Source organism: Pinus tabuliformis, chromosome Q (genome assembly GCF_031772625.1).
Source record: "Pinus tabuliformis cultivar Carrire ecotype Pingquan chromosome Q, CPIR1, whole genome shotgun sequence".
Classification (NCBI taxonomy): domain Eukaryota; kingdom Viridiplantae; phylum Streptophyta; class Pinopsida; order Pinales; family Pinaceae; genus Pinus; species Pinus tabuliformis.
The window spans coordinates 231,318,352-231,332,678 of record NC_142296.1 but is presented as its reverse complement, the minus strand read 5'-3'; the positions used below and the strand labels follow the sequence as shown (position 1 = coordinate 231,332,678).

The window sequence follows — 14,327 nt, the reverse complement described above, 5'->3', positions numbered from 1 at the left end:
GTTTTCCCACATTGGGTTTTTCCGGGGACAATTGTCCAAAAATAGCTGTCATTGTGATTGTATTTGTGCCAGTATTTTTCCCTGCATTTACTTTCTACAATATTTTAATTGTGAATAGTGCAGTAGAATATATTTCGATATTTGCCGTAAGAACACCGTGAATAACTTATTTATGAGATAATAAGTAAAAGAAATAATATTAATCACTGCAGTAAGATTTCTATTTAGAAATTTTCACATGGTATCAGAGTTGAGGTAAAGCAGAAGAAAGAAGCCGGAAGACCCAATGTTGAAGGAAGAAAGGAATTCGAAATTCCTGCAGGGGCAGTAATTCGAATTTCCAAGGGGTTATGCAGTTCAAGCCAAGAGGATTAGATTTCGTGGTAAAACTCTTTCTGAGTGAGTAGACAAAGGGGTAAGTCTTCCTGATCGAAATTTGTCAGCGGCAGAAGGAATAGTGCAGCAGAAGATTCAGCGAGAGGGGTTGTCTCAGGTGGGATGTAGTTTTTCCTGCAACAGTTGTTGGGGCAGGATAGCGTCAGAAATTGGCACAAGATGGATACTTAAAGTGTCTCAAGGTTGTCTACCAGATTAGAAGAAGAATTCGCATGCATAGCAAATTCAGCGTCAATGGATGTTTGGTTCATTGATAGTGGGGCTTCAGCTCATATGACGGGAGTAAAAGAACATTTCTTGAGCTATCAAGAAGAACAAATGGACTTCCAAATTACTATGGGAAACATAACGAAATGTACTCCAGTAGGGAGAGGCTCCATAGCATTTCAGATGGAAGCAGGGACCAACATCCGAGCCACCAATGTTCTACATATGCTAGGATTAGGAATGAACTTGATTTCAGTGTCCTAGTTACAGGACAAGGGATACGATATATACTTCATGGGAAATAAAGTATACATCAAGCATCCAAGTTGGAAGAAGAAAAGGCAAATTGGGATTCGAAGAAACAAATTGTATAGGTTGCAACTTGAGTCACCAATGACACTGATAGGCAAAAACTATAATGGTGACAAGGAATGAAATGAATTATGGCATAGGCGAATGGGACACTTACACCATGGAGCACTGAGGATTCTCCGAGAGACTCTTACAGGAGTACCAACCCTTATTAGTGAGCATGATGACTTATGTCGAGGATGTGTGCTAGGGAAGTACGCTAAAGCAGTTTTTTCCAGAAGTAACAATAGAACATAATGTGTATTGGGATTGATACACTCATATATCTGCAATCCAATGTCCACAAGAGCTCTTAGTAGTGGCAAATACTTTGACACTTTTATTGATGATCACTCCAGAAAAACTTGGATCTATTTCTTAAAGACCAAGGATGAGGTCTTTATCGGTTTAGAGAGTTTAAGGCTCTCGTTGAAAATATGATAGGGAAAAAGATAAAGGTATTATGTTCAGATAATGGTGGAGAATATATGGACAAAGACTTCACAAATTTTTGCGCAAAGAAGGGCATCAAAATAGAGTGGACAACTCCATATAATCCGGAACAGAATGGAGTAGCAGAAAGAAAAAATAGAACTATTGTTGGGGCAGCCAAAGCTGTGTTGTATGATCAAGATCTATCTAAGTATTTATGGGCAGAAGCTTGCAACACATCGGTGTATATATAGAATATAACTCCTCATAGAGCATTGGGGAAGAAAACACCCGAAGGGCTCTTCACAGGGAAGAAGCCGAAAGTCAGTCATTTCAGGATATTCGGAAGCATGGCATATTGTCACATTCCAGACGAGAAGCGCATTAAACTGGATCAGACTGCAGAAAAGGGGTATCTTGTAGGATACAACGAGACCTCGAAAGCTTATAGAATCTACATTCCTAGCAGCAAGAAGATTGTAGTGAGACAGGATGCAAAGTTCATGGAGCATAAAGCCTTCAAGAAATCTCATGAGATGCCAACATAAGATTAGCCAAGAGATGTTCCACTAGTCCAGGGGCAGCAAGGAGGACAGGGAGGAGGACAGACACCTAGATCGAGTATAGTGACTAGTACCAATATCTCCTCAAAAGGAGGAAATCCAAATAGTTCTCAACAGATGGAACAATAGGATCAGGAGGAGGAGTTGGTTGAGCCTCCCACCACCAATGGTAGAACCAACAGAGAGTATGGGAAACATTGAGGGACGCAGAGGAGTTTGTTGGAGCTCCTAGAACCGAGAAAAGGTAGTGTAGACAACCTGATAGATAACATGCATTGGTATCCTAGGTTGAAGAACTCTCTAGCTTTTAGGAAGTTGTTCAACACCAAGTATGGGTGGATGTCATGGTAGAAGAGTACAATTCTATCATGACGAATGATGTCTGGGAAGTAGTACCTAGACCAGAAGAGAGATCAATAGTAGGATCAAGATGGATCTATAAGATCAAGTATGTTGCAGATGGCAATATAGAGAAGTACAAGGCTAGATTTGTGGCAAAGGGATACACTTAGAAAGAAGGAATAGACTACGAAGAGACCTTCACCCCACTTTCCCATTACACCTCTATCATATCTGTTATATCCCTAGCAGCTCAAATGGGATGGGAGATTCACCGGATGGATGTCAAGACAACTTTCTTGAACAGGGTGATAGAAGAGGAGGTGTATATAGAACAACCCGAAGGCTTCAAAACTCATGAGAAGAGAACTCATGTTTGCAAATTAAAGAAAGCCCTGTATGGGCTAAAGCAGGCATCCAGAGCATGGTATGGTCGAATTTATAGTTGCTTGCAGCAATTGGGATTTGTCAAAAGTGATGTTGATCCCAATATCTACTATTTGATGGTAGAGAATGAGCCACTTATTCTGGTATTATATGTGGATGATTTGTTTTTAACAAGATCATCCAGGCTCATACAGGATTGTAAGAAGAATCTTGAAGTTGAATTCGACATGAAGGATATGGGGTTGATGCATTATTTTCTGGGATTGGAAGTTTGGCAGAAGAATGGGGAGATCTTCCTTGGGCAAGGAAGATATGCTACAGAGATTCTGAAGAGATTCAGAATGCAAGACTGTCGACCCATGGCTACTCCCATGATCACCAACTAGAAGAAAATAGATGCATTAGGAGACAAGGAAGTGGACCCCACCTTGTACAGACAACTCATTGGGTCGCTTATGTATCTGGTCAACACTAGGCCAGACATTTGCTTTGTTGTCAACACTCTTAGTCAGTTCATGGTAGAACCAAAAAGGGTGCATTGGGCAGCAACTAGACACATTCTTAGATATGTGCATGGAATAGTCGGATATGGGTTGAAATACTCCCGAGGGGAGGACGTCAGATTGAATGGGTTCACGGATGCAGATTGGGCAGGTAGTTCAGTAGACCGAAAAAGTACCTCGGGGTACTACTTCAGAGTTTGAACAGGGATGATATCTTGGTGCAGCAGGAAGTAGAAGCCAGTAGCTCTGAGCTTAGTTGAAGCAGAATATATCGCAGTCAACACAACTACGTGTGAAGCCATATGGCTTAGAAAACTGCTTGTGAGCTTGTTCAGAAAAAGGATGGAAGCAACCAGGGTGTTCTGTGATAATCAGAGTTGTATCAAACTCTCTGCGAATCCAGTATTTCATGATCGGTCAAAACACATTGATATCAGATGTCACTTTATCAGAGACTGTGTTCAGCGTGGGGCATGTAGCTACAGTATGTCCCCATAGGAGATCAGGTAGCTGACATACTCACAAAGGCTCTAGGAAGAGCTAATTTCATTCAATTCAGCGAGAAAATGGGTATGGTAGAGAATCTGTTTCAGTAGTAGAAACATGTGACTTCTCATTTACAGTGACAGAGGGAGTTGCAGTGTTGACAAATGGCAGGGTTAGCAGCAATACAGATGCACCATTTGCGCAGTAGTTGGTGGACAGGATGTCAGACATCAGCTAGCGAAGAGGGAGATGTTACAAAATAGGGTGATGCTTCAACAAGTTGCATTACTAAAGCACATTCCTTGCTAAGAGGGAGTGTTGATTTCTGGTAGCATTGGATGTGCTCTAAGTCTCAAATTTTGCAAGGAAGCTTAGACACATGCATTCTCCAATACCCCAAAATTGTTTTGGGAAATTCCACCCAGAAACAATTTTATCAAAATAATTAATTATTTTTAATGGGGCCCTAAGTCTAAACTTAGGAAATTAAAATAATTAATGGGTATTAATCTAAACTGTGCGTGAAACTTCTAGAAGAAGGCAAAGATCAAGTCAATATGATCGTAGCCATTGATTAGAAAATAATATGGGTCGTTGATTGATCAACGAGAGGGTTATAAAAGGAGACTTGATGGGCACTTGGAGAACACACCAGAGGCTAATACTCAGTTATCCGAGTAGGATCGATTTTCTCACTGGTCAAAGTTCAACAAGAGAAAATCAAAGTGGGGGGAGAGTTGCAGGTGAGAAAGGGAGAGAGGGCATCAACATCATTCGAGAGTGCAAGACAGCAAGACACAAAGCAGGAACAAGTTGACACAGAAAGAGGCAGTGCAGAGGCAGGTTGACGCAGGGACTACATGGGCAGCTAGATGTTGGGCCAATGAGGGAAAAATTGACGCAGAGGGATGCAAAAGGATTCAAAGGAAGGAGGGCTACTTCACTTGGATCATAAATTTATCTAGAAACGTTTATAAATTTTTCTCTCATGTTTTGCTGGTTGTAATTTGTAAAAGAGATTTTGCTAAAGAATAATAAAGAAACCCTCATCTGCTACACCGGTTTTCCCACATTGGGTTTTTCCAGGGACGACTGTCCAAAAATAAATGTCATTGTGATTGTATTTGTGCCAGTATTTTTCCCTGGATTTACTTTCTGCAATATTTTAATTCTGAAGACTGCAGTATAATATATTTCAATATTTGCCATAAGAACACTGCGAATAACTTATTTCTAAGATAATAAGTAGGAGAAATAATATTAATCACTGCAATAAGATTTCTATTCAGAAATTTTCACATGATGTGTAGGCAACAAGTCTTGGTCCCAAGAGTTTGTTGGTGTTCTCATGGCCTCCCCGTTCGAGTACATATGTGCACTCTACTGAGAGATCATGTCCTAGTTGGAGCCAGATGTTAACCACCGCCTGTGGGTGACACCCATAGGAGAAAATTTTCTCCTAGATAGTCCTCAACCAACAACCAGCAGCCCCTTTCAGCCACCAGATAGCTCGATGTGTCACCATCTTTGCCGCCTGAGCCAGCCATTATGTGCCTTTTCCCATCTATTATGATCGTATGTTTGAAGGTGAGTCTTTCAACCCTGAAGGTATGGATTTCATTACATAGTTGGGTATTTTTGCTTACTTGTAATGGACACTTTTGGGAATGGATTAGTGGGAGGATTCGGCGGAAAGAATGGATTTGGTTTGTACTCTTGTCCCCTTGTCCAACTTGGTGGTTAACCTTGTATCCTAGTCCCATGGGATCTCCTTTATTGACTACTAGCTTTAGCAATGGTATTACATGGGAAATATCGATTTTGGTTGTATGGTCCAACTTCCCGTAACCACATACATCACTCCCCTCCGCTCATTATAACCCCTTTCCACATATTTTCCATCTGGGTTCACATTTGTCCATTGGGTCCACAATGAGTTAGACTCCCTATCCCCTTGTCCACACTTTGGGTCGGGCCTAGAACGAAGCCCTAGAGGTTGATGCAGCTAAAAATAAAAATAAAATCATAATGTGGCCACTCTCAACATGAAATGTAGTATAAAACAAAAAATATGGCCGAGACATACAAATTTAGCACGTGGGCAAAAACCAACATGAGCTCTACCCCCTACTATTATGGCCATCACCTTAGTTCCTAGGGCCCTTATATTGTGCTCCCCACATCTTTAAGGAACCCATGATTGTCCAAACCCCTGGTGGGCGATGAACTGCCCAACCTTCAAGGGGGTATTCACTACTATATCATACATATCATGCTCTCATTCCTTGGAGCCTCGAGTAGTTATAAAAGAAAAATCAATAAAAAGGAAAAAGGAAAAAGGCATATGAAGAAGGGTGGAAAAACGAAGGCCAGGGTTTCTCATGTACCGCGATTTCTCCCTCATACATTTATACACCCAAGTGTGGGCTTCCCTCATCATAGCTACCCTTGTACCATGGCGTGTGGATTGGAGCCTTCCCCTGATGCCCCACTCAGTTCCATCATTATTTCACATGACACCATCCATATGACGGATGTACCATGGACTTTCCACTCCCTTAGAGGTTGAAACCACCTAATAGGGTCCTTGATTAACCTATTTCTTGAACTTGGAGACACCTGTACACTCTAAAGCACATTATGGAAGGGCATGCCACTATGAAGTGCCCACTTGGTTCCATGGTTTGTAAGCTCATTTTCTCAATTACATTAATGATTTTTTATACTGGAGGTGAGGAGACGCATTGGATTTTATACATGATTGCAGGTTGGTCTTCATCTTGGGGTTTGGTCTCCCTATACAGGGTCCAATGTGCGTTGTCAGCCATGGGCCTCCACTATAGCAGAGAGTAGATATCCATGCCATGGGACCCTTCAACACCATTCATTACTCACTCGTGTCCAACTTAATTGATGATGATGATGCACCTGGAACACCTTGACCAGCCGGCTACACACTTGCACCACACACTTGGCAGTTGATCTAGGGCCTAGATGGGGTTTTGTTTCACCATGGGAGACAAGGGAAGGCTTACATCATTGTTCCAACCCTTACAAATGGGATACGTGTTTGTTCAATTCAGTTGGAGACCCATGAGGATGCTTTTGTGCTCCCATGGCCACTTGAGGGCACCACAGGTCATTTGCTTGGAGATCAAGGGGCCACCACTTTCATCACTATTATTGGAGCCCTCCTATTTCTTATGGCACCAGAGGGACTTCATTTGGCCTTCCAACGGGCCTTCTAGCTATTTTTTTATCATTTCGGCCCTCTTGAGAGGCTTATTCTTCATCTTTTGGAGCTATTTATTGGGCTTGTCACCAATTAGGGTGTTATTTTGCACATTAGAGTCATTTTTAGGGGTTTGCTAGGAAAATTTGACCTATTTGAATTGTTAGAGGCTCATATAAATACAAGTGAGGCCTCATTTGTAACTCGTATTCACTTGGATTTGGGATATATCTTTCTAAAGATTTCATACTTGCAATTTGTGGAATGATTTGGATGATTAAATGCATTTTGGTTTGTGGAATATTTTATTTATCTCTCTTGGAGCTTCTATTTTGCAAATGTGATGGATGGATATACTCTCTTGTCATTTAAGTGCTCTTTTCATGTGAATTTATTGATAATTTATGTCTAAAGTATGGAACGGTATGCTTTGAATTTGCTTGTGCCCAAAAAATTAATGTGAATTTATGTAACACTTGTAATCTTGGCTCATTTCTATTATTCATCTCGACAAGAAGAATGAAGTAGGTTGTGCACTTTTTACCTTGAAACTCCATAAAATCTTGTATATCGAAGTATTAAAGTCTAAGGTTGCCATGTAGTTGCATCCATCATCAGTGAAGTTGCTTCTTTAGGCCTCCTGGAAGAGTGAAATTCCAAAATCTTGATCATTTTGATTCCAATCTTCCCAATAGCCAGGCATTGGTCCTAAATCCTTGGTGATCACATTAACTTAACAAAATATCATTCTTGCACCTCTTTTCTCCCTCTTTTCTTTGTCCTCTAAGGATAAGGAGATTTTCTAGGGCTTGGTTCGAAATTTCAGGGAGGAAGAATTTTAAGATTCCGTCCAGACAAGTTTCTTCATTTATGTCTCCTCTAGGCATCTTCCAAGTTTGAACAAATTCCAACGGTGTAATTTCAAATAAATTGACGCCCTAGCTATTGCACCAAGAGGGAACCCTTGAAGCTGCTTTGACTTGGGGATTTCTTGAAGGTTTTCACTTTGTAGTTCATCATTCAAAATCTTTTCTCTTAATTATAGGTGATCATTGGGTGAGCCTTTGCCACGGTATATTTCTCAACCCTTGGTCTCTTATAATATTTCTCTCAAGGGGTTTTTCATGGAAAGTCACCCTAGCTTCTCCCAAAGCTCACACTTTAATTGAATGATCCATCCTTGCCTCAATTTGAACCCTAGTATAAACACATCAATCACAAGTGAGGGATTTTGGAAGTTTTTATCTTAGGCATTCATCATTATTGAATATTCCTAAGCTTGAGGTCATCCTTCATAGGTCTTTCTTGGGGAGCCTTTTAGCTTTTCTTTAAGTATTTGAACCATTAATTGAGCCTCTCCTTTGAATGGGCCTTGGAAATCACGTTATACCTTGCCATTGATCCTATCATTCAAGTGATTTCCTCCATACCGATGGACTCCTCCCATCGGTGAAAGTCCATAAAGAGCAGGGGACATCGACTAAGGTGACAGTGGGTCCTTGTCCCATTGTTGCCATTTGGTCTAGTAAATTTCCGTTAGGTACTCCTCCTAGGGTCCCTCCTAGATTGAACGGTAACATGGTCCACCCTCCTTGGCTTCGCTAGGTGTTAGCCTAGACAGAGGAGTTGAGAATTGATTGATAGCCTCAATTCGAGATTTTCCCCCAAGGCCACACCAAGTGGAGTTAAATATTTTCTCCATGATAATCCCAGTTGTGGGTTTAGGTTGCAACAGGAGCCAAATTTCAATGGATGACATATTTGGTGGCCCTAAAATATCTAAAATTTGTAGAAAAGATTTAGTAGTTAAATATATATAATCCTCAATATATGAAGTCGTTCAATAGATAAAAATAATCATATCAAGCAATTTCAAAAAAGATAAATATTGATCTTGTAATTGACAATATAAAGAGTCAGTGCTTCCTCCAATGTGGCAAAATGCCAAAAAATGTTCTCATACTATATAGCTGGAAGGTTGATACATTTATGATGCTTTGCTGTAAGTCTATCAAAAAATGCTTGAGCCTCAATAGATTTTGTTGCATCATCATCATCACTACCATCCTCCAATGACTTCCACAACTTTGTTGTTCTAATTTTGTGTTTTGTACAGCATGAGCAGCCATTATATATGAAAATAAATAATAAATTCTTAGTGACTTAGCCATGGCTGATCTTTAGGTTAGTTGTACGTTAGATAAGGTTATTGGATTAGTTAGTTCTTCCATTTTGTACTAAGTTATTTTTTTAATGGGTTGTTGGTTTCCGGAGGAGAAGTTCTAATAACATTCCCAAATTGTCCCAGAGATGCCTCAGCAGACTGTCAAAGGACATTAGGGACATCCCCATTCATCCTCAAGAATGCAAACAGTAACAGAAAATGGGTACAATTCACGATGTCACCTCATTCACTAATGACAAGGAAATTCCTCAATTAATCATAGCTTATTGACCTCTTACAGATGGATCAATGAGCTAATGAGACATGATTTCATAAGTGTGCCTTGTTCTCTCTAATATATGCAACATATACTACTTCTTTTTCAAATTATACCTTCATTGTCCAAATGTCATGCCTGCATAAAGATCAATTATGTGGCTAAGAAATTGTGTGAGAGAGAGAGAGAGAGTACCCATGAGGACCATGCAACGCCATTTAAGAAAGCCTGCAGCAGTTTCAAAATCATAATTAATTTTTAAAAAGTTTTGACAGAAATCCAATAAGAGGCAAAAGTTGGGTGAAAATGTGTAGAAATTTTACGTACGTGTGCAAAGCTGGCAAATAACCCTACGCATAGTAGCTTGTGCTCTGCAAAGTGATATGCCAAGAAGGGCATTAAGAGCAACTGAAATGGGCATTGTAAATGTCAGTTTCCTAGAGAAGGTTCCTACACAAGTTACATGGAGGAAGGAAACCAGAAGCAAGTTTCTTAAAAAGCAGATTTCATGCTTGCACCATTTAGTAATAAAACAAGTTTTTTTGGACACTATAAGGTCTTTCTTTGAACAGTACCTGTGACACTGCACCAGCAAAACCTGCAATAAGTAATAGATCTGCATATTGATTCTTCTCAAAGTGGAATCTTGCTTTTAGATAGTACTGCATAAAACGAACATATTTAGTAAGACTGAGGAAAATATGCTGATCAGATTATCTGCAGGATTAATATGTATATGGACACATATACTAAAAATACTTTCTATAGCTCAAACTCTATTAGCAATATTCATTATTACTTAAACACATTTATATTACCCTAAAAACATTTTAAAGTAAATCTAAATGTGTAAAGTCCTGTGCTTGGTCTTGTTTAATAAATACTCAGCAGGAATAAAAACAGTTCGGACAAATCTGAATTCTCTTTGTGCATAAATTATAATACTTTCCAGAGTTTCAACCATGTTAAATTAGAATACCCTAGAAATGTGTCGAAGTAAATCTCTGTGTGTGGACACTTGTGTTTGATCTTGTGTTAATAATAAATAGGGATACTCCAATGCTAACATGGTGCAGTGAGATATTAATGATGGTTTTCGAAAACTCTGTTGCATTTGCAAGTTAAAAAGCATTTCATGTTATTAATTATATGTGTGTCAGAGAGAGAAGCCAATGGGACTTTCGATCTACCGTCTGAGTTTGATTGGAACCAAGAAAAATGATTTTTTAAATGGGAAGGGCTTAGTCACAAGCAAGTGGCATGGTACACTGGAAAGCTCAAAGAAATACTTCTATGTTTGTGAACTTAGATAGCTGTTTTTCACTGAAGAAAGAAGCCCATTGTTGATTTGGGGTAGCATCGGATGTGCTCTAGCCATGAAAATTGGTGGAGAGGCTAAAGCACATGAGATCTCCAAGACCTAGAAATCGTTTTGGAAAATTCCATCCGGATGAAGAGTTATTAAAATAATTAATATTTTTAATGAGTTCCTAAGTCTAAACTTAGGAAAATAAAAATATTAATGGGTATTAATAAAGATAAGGATGAGAAGCTTCTAAGAGATGAAGATCAAGTCTATTTTAATCTTAGCCATTGATTAGGGACTTAATCTCGGCCGTTGATTCATCAACAGGAAAAGTATAAGAGAAGGCTTGAGGGTCAGTTGGAAATACACTGAGGGAGACCAATCAGTTCGATTTCTAGAGCAGGGCTTGCTGAGAAATTCGAACTAGAAGACTGGATTGCAGCAAGAGGTAGCGAGTACGTAACAGAGAGGCAGGGACAGTGTCGGAGGATCAGCACAAAGATCAGAGAGGCAGACGCAAAGCCACTCAGGAAGACGCAAAGGCAGCAGGATTGCACAGTCACTGGAGGGCCTGCGTGGGTGACGCAGAGAGGCCAAGTGCTAATGCAGTGAGGCAGAGTGCTGATGCAGAGGGTCTGGGAGCTGTGCAGAGGCTAGCTGGACTAACGCTGAGCCTAGGGGAGGTACCAGAGAATTTATCTCTATTGGGTGAGTCGATTTGGCACCCTAGTTGTACTTAAGAGAAGTTGATTAATAAAATCATCCTTTGCTGCACCAGTTTTTGCGAAATTGGGTTTTTCCTGGGACAATTGTCCAAAAATAACTATGTTGATGTGTTTGATTCTTGTGCATGTATTTGTTTCTATTTACTGGTGTGATGTCTGCAATAGAATTTATTTTAATATTTACTGAAGGGATTTCGTAAATAACTTATTGAAGAATAAGTCGGAAAAATAAATCAGTTGCTGCAGTAATAGAATTTTCACATGATATTAGAGCAAGGAATCAGAGACAGAAAGGGAAAATCAATTATGGGTCGAGATCATGATGCAGAGGTATCTACGTCAGGAGACTCGTGCAAATTTTCAGACAATTGCACAAGAGATAGTAATTTCAATTTCTCTATGTTGGCTTCTAGATTGGAAGAAGAAGTTGCTTGTGTGACAAGCTTTGCATCATCAGAGGTATGGTACATAGACAATGGAGTCTCCTGGCATATGACAGGAATCCGAGAACGTTTCTCAGATTATCAGGAGGAAAGAATGAATTTTTAGATCACCATGGGGAATAAGGCAAAGTGTACTCCAGTAGGGAAAGGTACCATAGTTTTTCAAACAGAAATAGGAGAGTGGTTCTGTGCTACCAATGTGTTACATGTGCCAGGACTAGGGATGAAATTACTTTCTGTATCACAACTTCAAAGCAAGGGCTATGACATTTTCTTCATTAAGGAGAAAGTATACGTCAAACACCTGAGTTGGAAAAAGAAAGTGCAGATCAGAGTCAGAAGTAATAGGTTGTACAAGTTATAGCTAGAATCACCAATGGCACTGATAGGCATTAATGGAGACAAGGATTTGAATGAACTATGCCACAGAAGAATGGGACACTTGCACCATGGGGCTCTGAGAATCATCAGGAAAACTGTAACAGGAGTTCTAGATCTTAGTACAAAATGAGATGATATATGTAGAGGATGTACTCTGGGCAAGTATGCCAAAGCAACATTTCTTAGAAGTAAAAATAGGGCCAAGAGTGTACTAGGATTGATACACTTAGGTATCTGCAGACCAATGTCCACTAAAGCTCTTAGTGGTGTCGAGTACTTCGTCACCTTCATTGATGACCACTCCAGGAAAACTTGGATTTATTTTCTCAAAACCAAGGACGAGGTTTTCTGTCAATTCAAAGAGTTCAAGGCTCTGGTGGAGAATCTGACAGGGAGGAAAATAAAAGTTTTTCGCTCAGACAATGGTGGAGGATATGTCGATAAGTAATTCACTAATTTTTGCGCTAGGGAGGGAATCAAAAGAGAGTGGACAACTCCTTATAATCCGGAGTAGAATGGAGTAGCAAAAAGGAAGAACATGACTATCATGGAATCAGCTAGGGCCATGATGTATGATCAGGATATGCCAAAATTCCTGTGCGCAGAAGCATGCAACACAAAAGTCTATGTCTAGAATAGAACTCCTCATAGGGCATTGGGCAAGATTACTCCAGAGAAAGTCTTCACTAGGAAGACACCTAAAGTCAGTCATTTCAGGATATTTGGGAGTTTAGCATATTGCCATATACTCGAGAAGAAAAGGTAGAAGTTAGATCAAACTGCAGAGAAAGGATATCTAGTGGGATATAGCGAGAACACTAAGGCATATAGAATCTATCTTCCAGGGAGCAAGAAGGTAGTAGTTCGATGAGATGTGAAGTTCATAGAAGATAGGGCCTTCAGAAAATATTGAGAAATGCCTTCCGAGGAGCAATCAAAAGATGAGCCATTGGTCAAACCACTTCAACCAGCGGAAGCCAAGAATTCTCCCTTAGAACAGGAAGAATCATAGGAAGAGGAGGAGATAACAGATGCACCTGCTACCAGAGGAAGAACGAGCCGGGAACTTCGACAGATTCTGCAGGATGCAGAAGATTTCATCGATGCACCGAGAAACAATAAAAGGGAGTGAAAACATCTAGATAGATATCAGGCCTTAGTAGCTCAGGATGGGAAGCCTTCCAGGTTTTAGGAGGTCGCTCAACATCAAGTTTGGATAGATGCGATGGTAGAGGAATACAACTATATAATGATGAATGATGTCTGGGAAGTAGTACCTAAGCCTCAAGACAGATAAGTGGTAGGTTTGAGATGGATCTACAAGATTAAATATGCTGCAGATGACAGTGTGGAAAAATACAAAGCTACGTTTGTGGCCAGGGGGTATGCTCAAAAGGAAGGAATTGACTACGAAGAGACCTTTGCCCCAGTAGCCAGGTATACATCTATTAGAACTGTGATATCTCTTGCAGCATAGATGGGATGGGAGATTCATCAGATGGATGTCAAAATGACATTCTTGAACAAGGTAATAGAAGAGGAAGTATACATTGAACAACCAGAAGGCTTTGAGACACATGAGAAGAAGTCTCATGTATGCAGATTGAAGAAAGCCTAATATGGGCTCAAACAGGCACCTAGAGCGTGGTATGGTTGAATTGATGGCTACTTGCAGAAGATGGGGTTCGTCAAGAGTGATGCAGATCCAAATCTCTACTATCTAGTTGTAGAGAATGAGCCTCTAATCCTAATATTATATGTGGATGATCTCTTCCTGATAGGATCATCCAGGCTCATCGAGGACTGCAAGAAGAATCTAGCCACATAATTCAATATGAAGGATTTGGGACAGATGCATTATTTCCTAGGGTTGGAAGTTTGGCAGCAAAAGGGGGAGATCTTCCTTGGACAAGGGAGATATGCTACAAAAATTCTGAAGAGATTCAGGATGCAGGACTGTAGGCTTATGGCTACTCCAATGATCACCAACTAGAAGAAAATTGATGCATCAGAAGACAAGGATGTTGATCCCACCTTATACAGGCAGCTCATAGGGTCCCTGATATATCTGGTCAATACCAGGCCAAACATTTGTTTTGCTGTCAACACTCTCAGTCAGTTCATGGTGGAACCGA

The 14,327-nt window shown here is 40.1% G+C and overlaps 1 protein-coding gene across 1 annotated transcript in view; it reads right to left on the bottom strand.

Annotated features, from left to right (window-relative positions):
- The window catches only part of LOC149219039 (uncharacterized), a 482,479-nt gene that overhangs the window by 171,743 nt on the left and 296,409 nt on the right, over window positions 1–14,327 (bottom strand). Inside the window, exons 7-9 of the mRNA XM_089382522.1 lie at window positions 9,913–9,999; window positions 9,665–9,745; window positions 9,533–9,565 (exon numbers count right to left, since the gene is read on the bottom strand). Of these exons, the coding sequence (XP_089238648.1) occupies window positions 9,533–9,565; window positions 9,665–9,745; window positions 9,913–9,999 (201 nt within the window). The remainder of the gene's footprint in view (window positions 1–9,532; window positions 9,566–9,664; window positions 9,746–9,912; window positions 10,000–14,327) is intronic.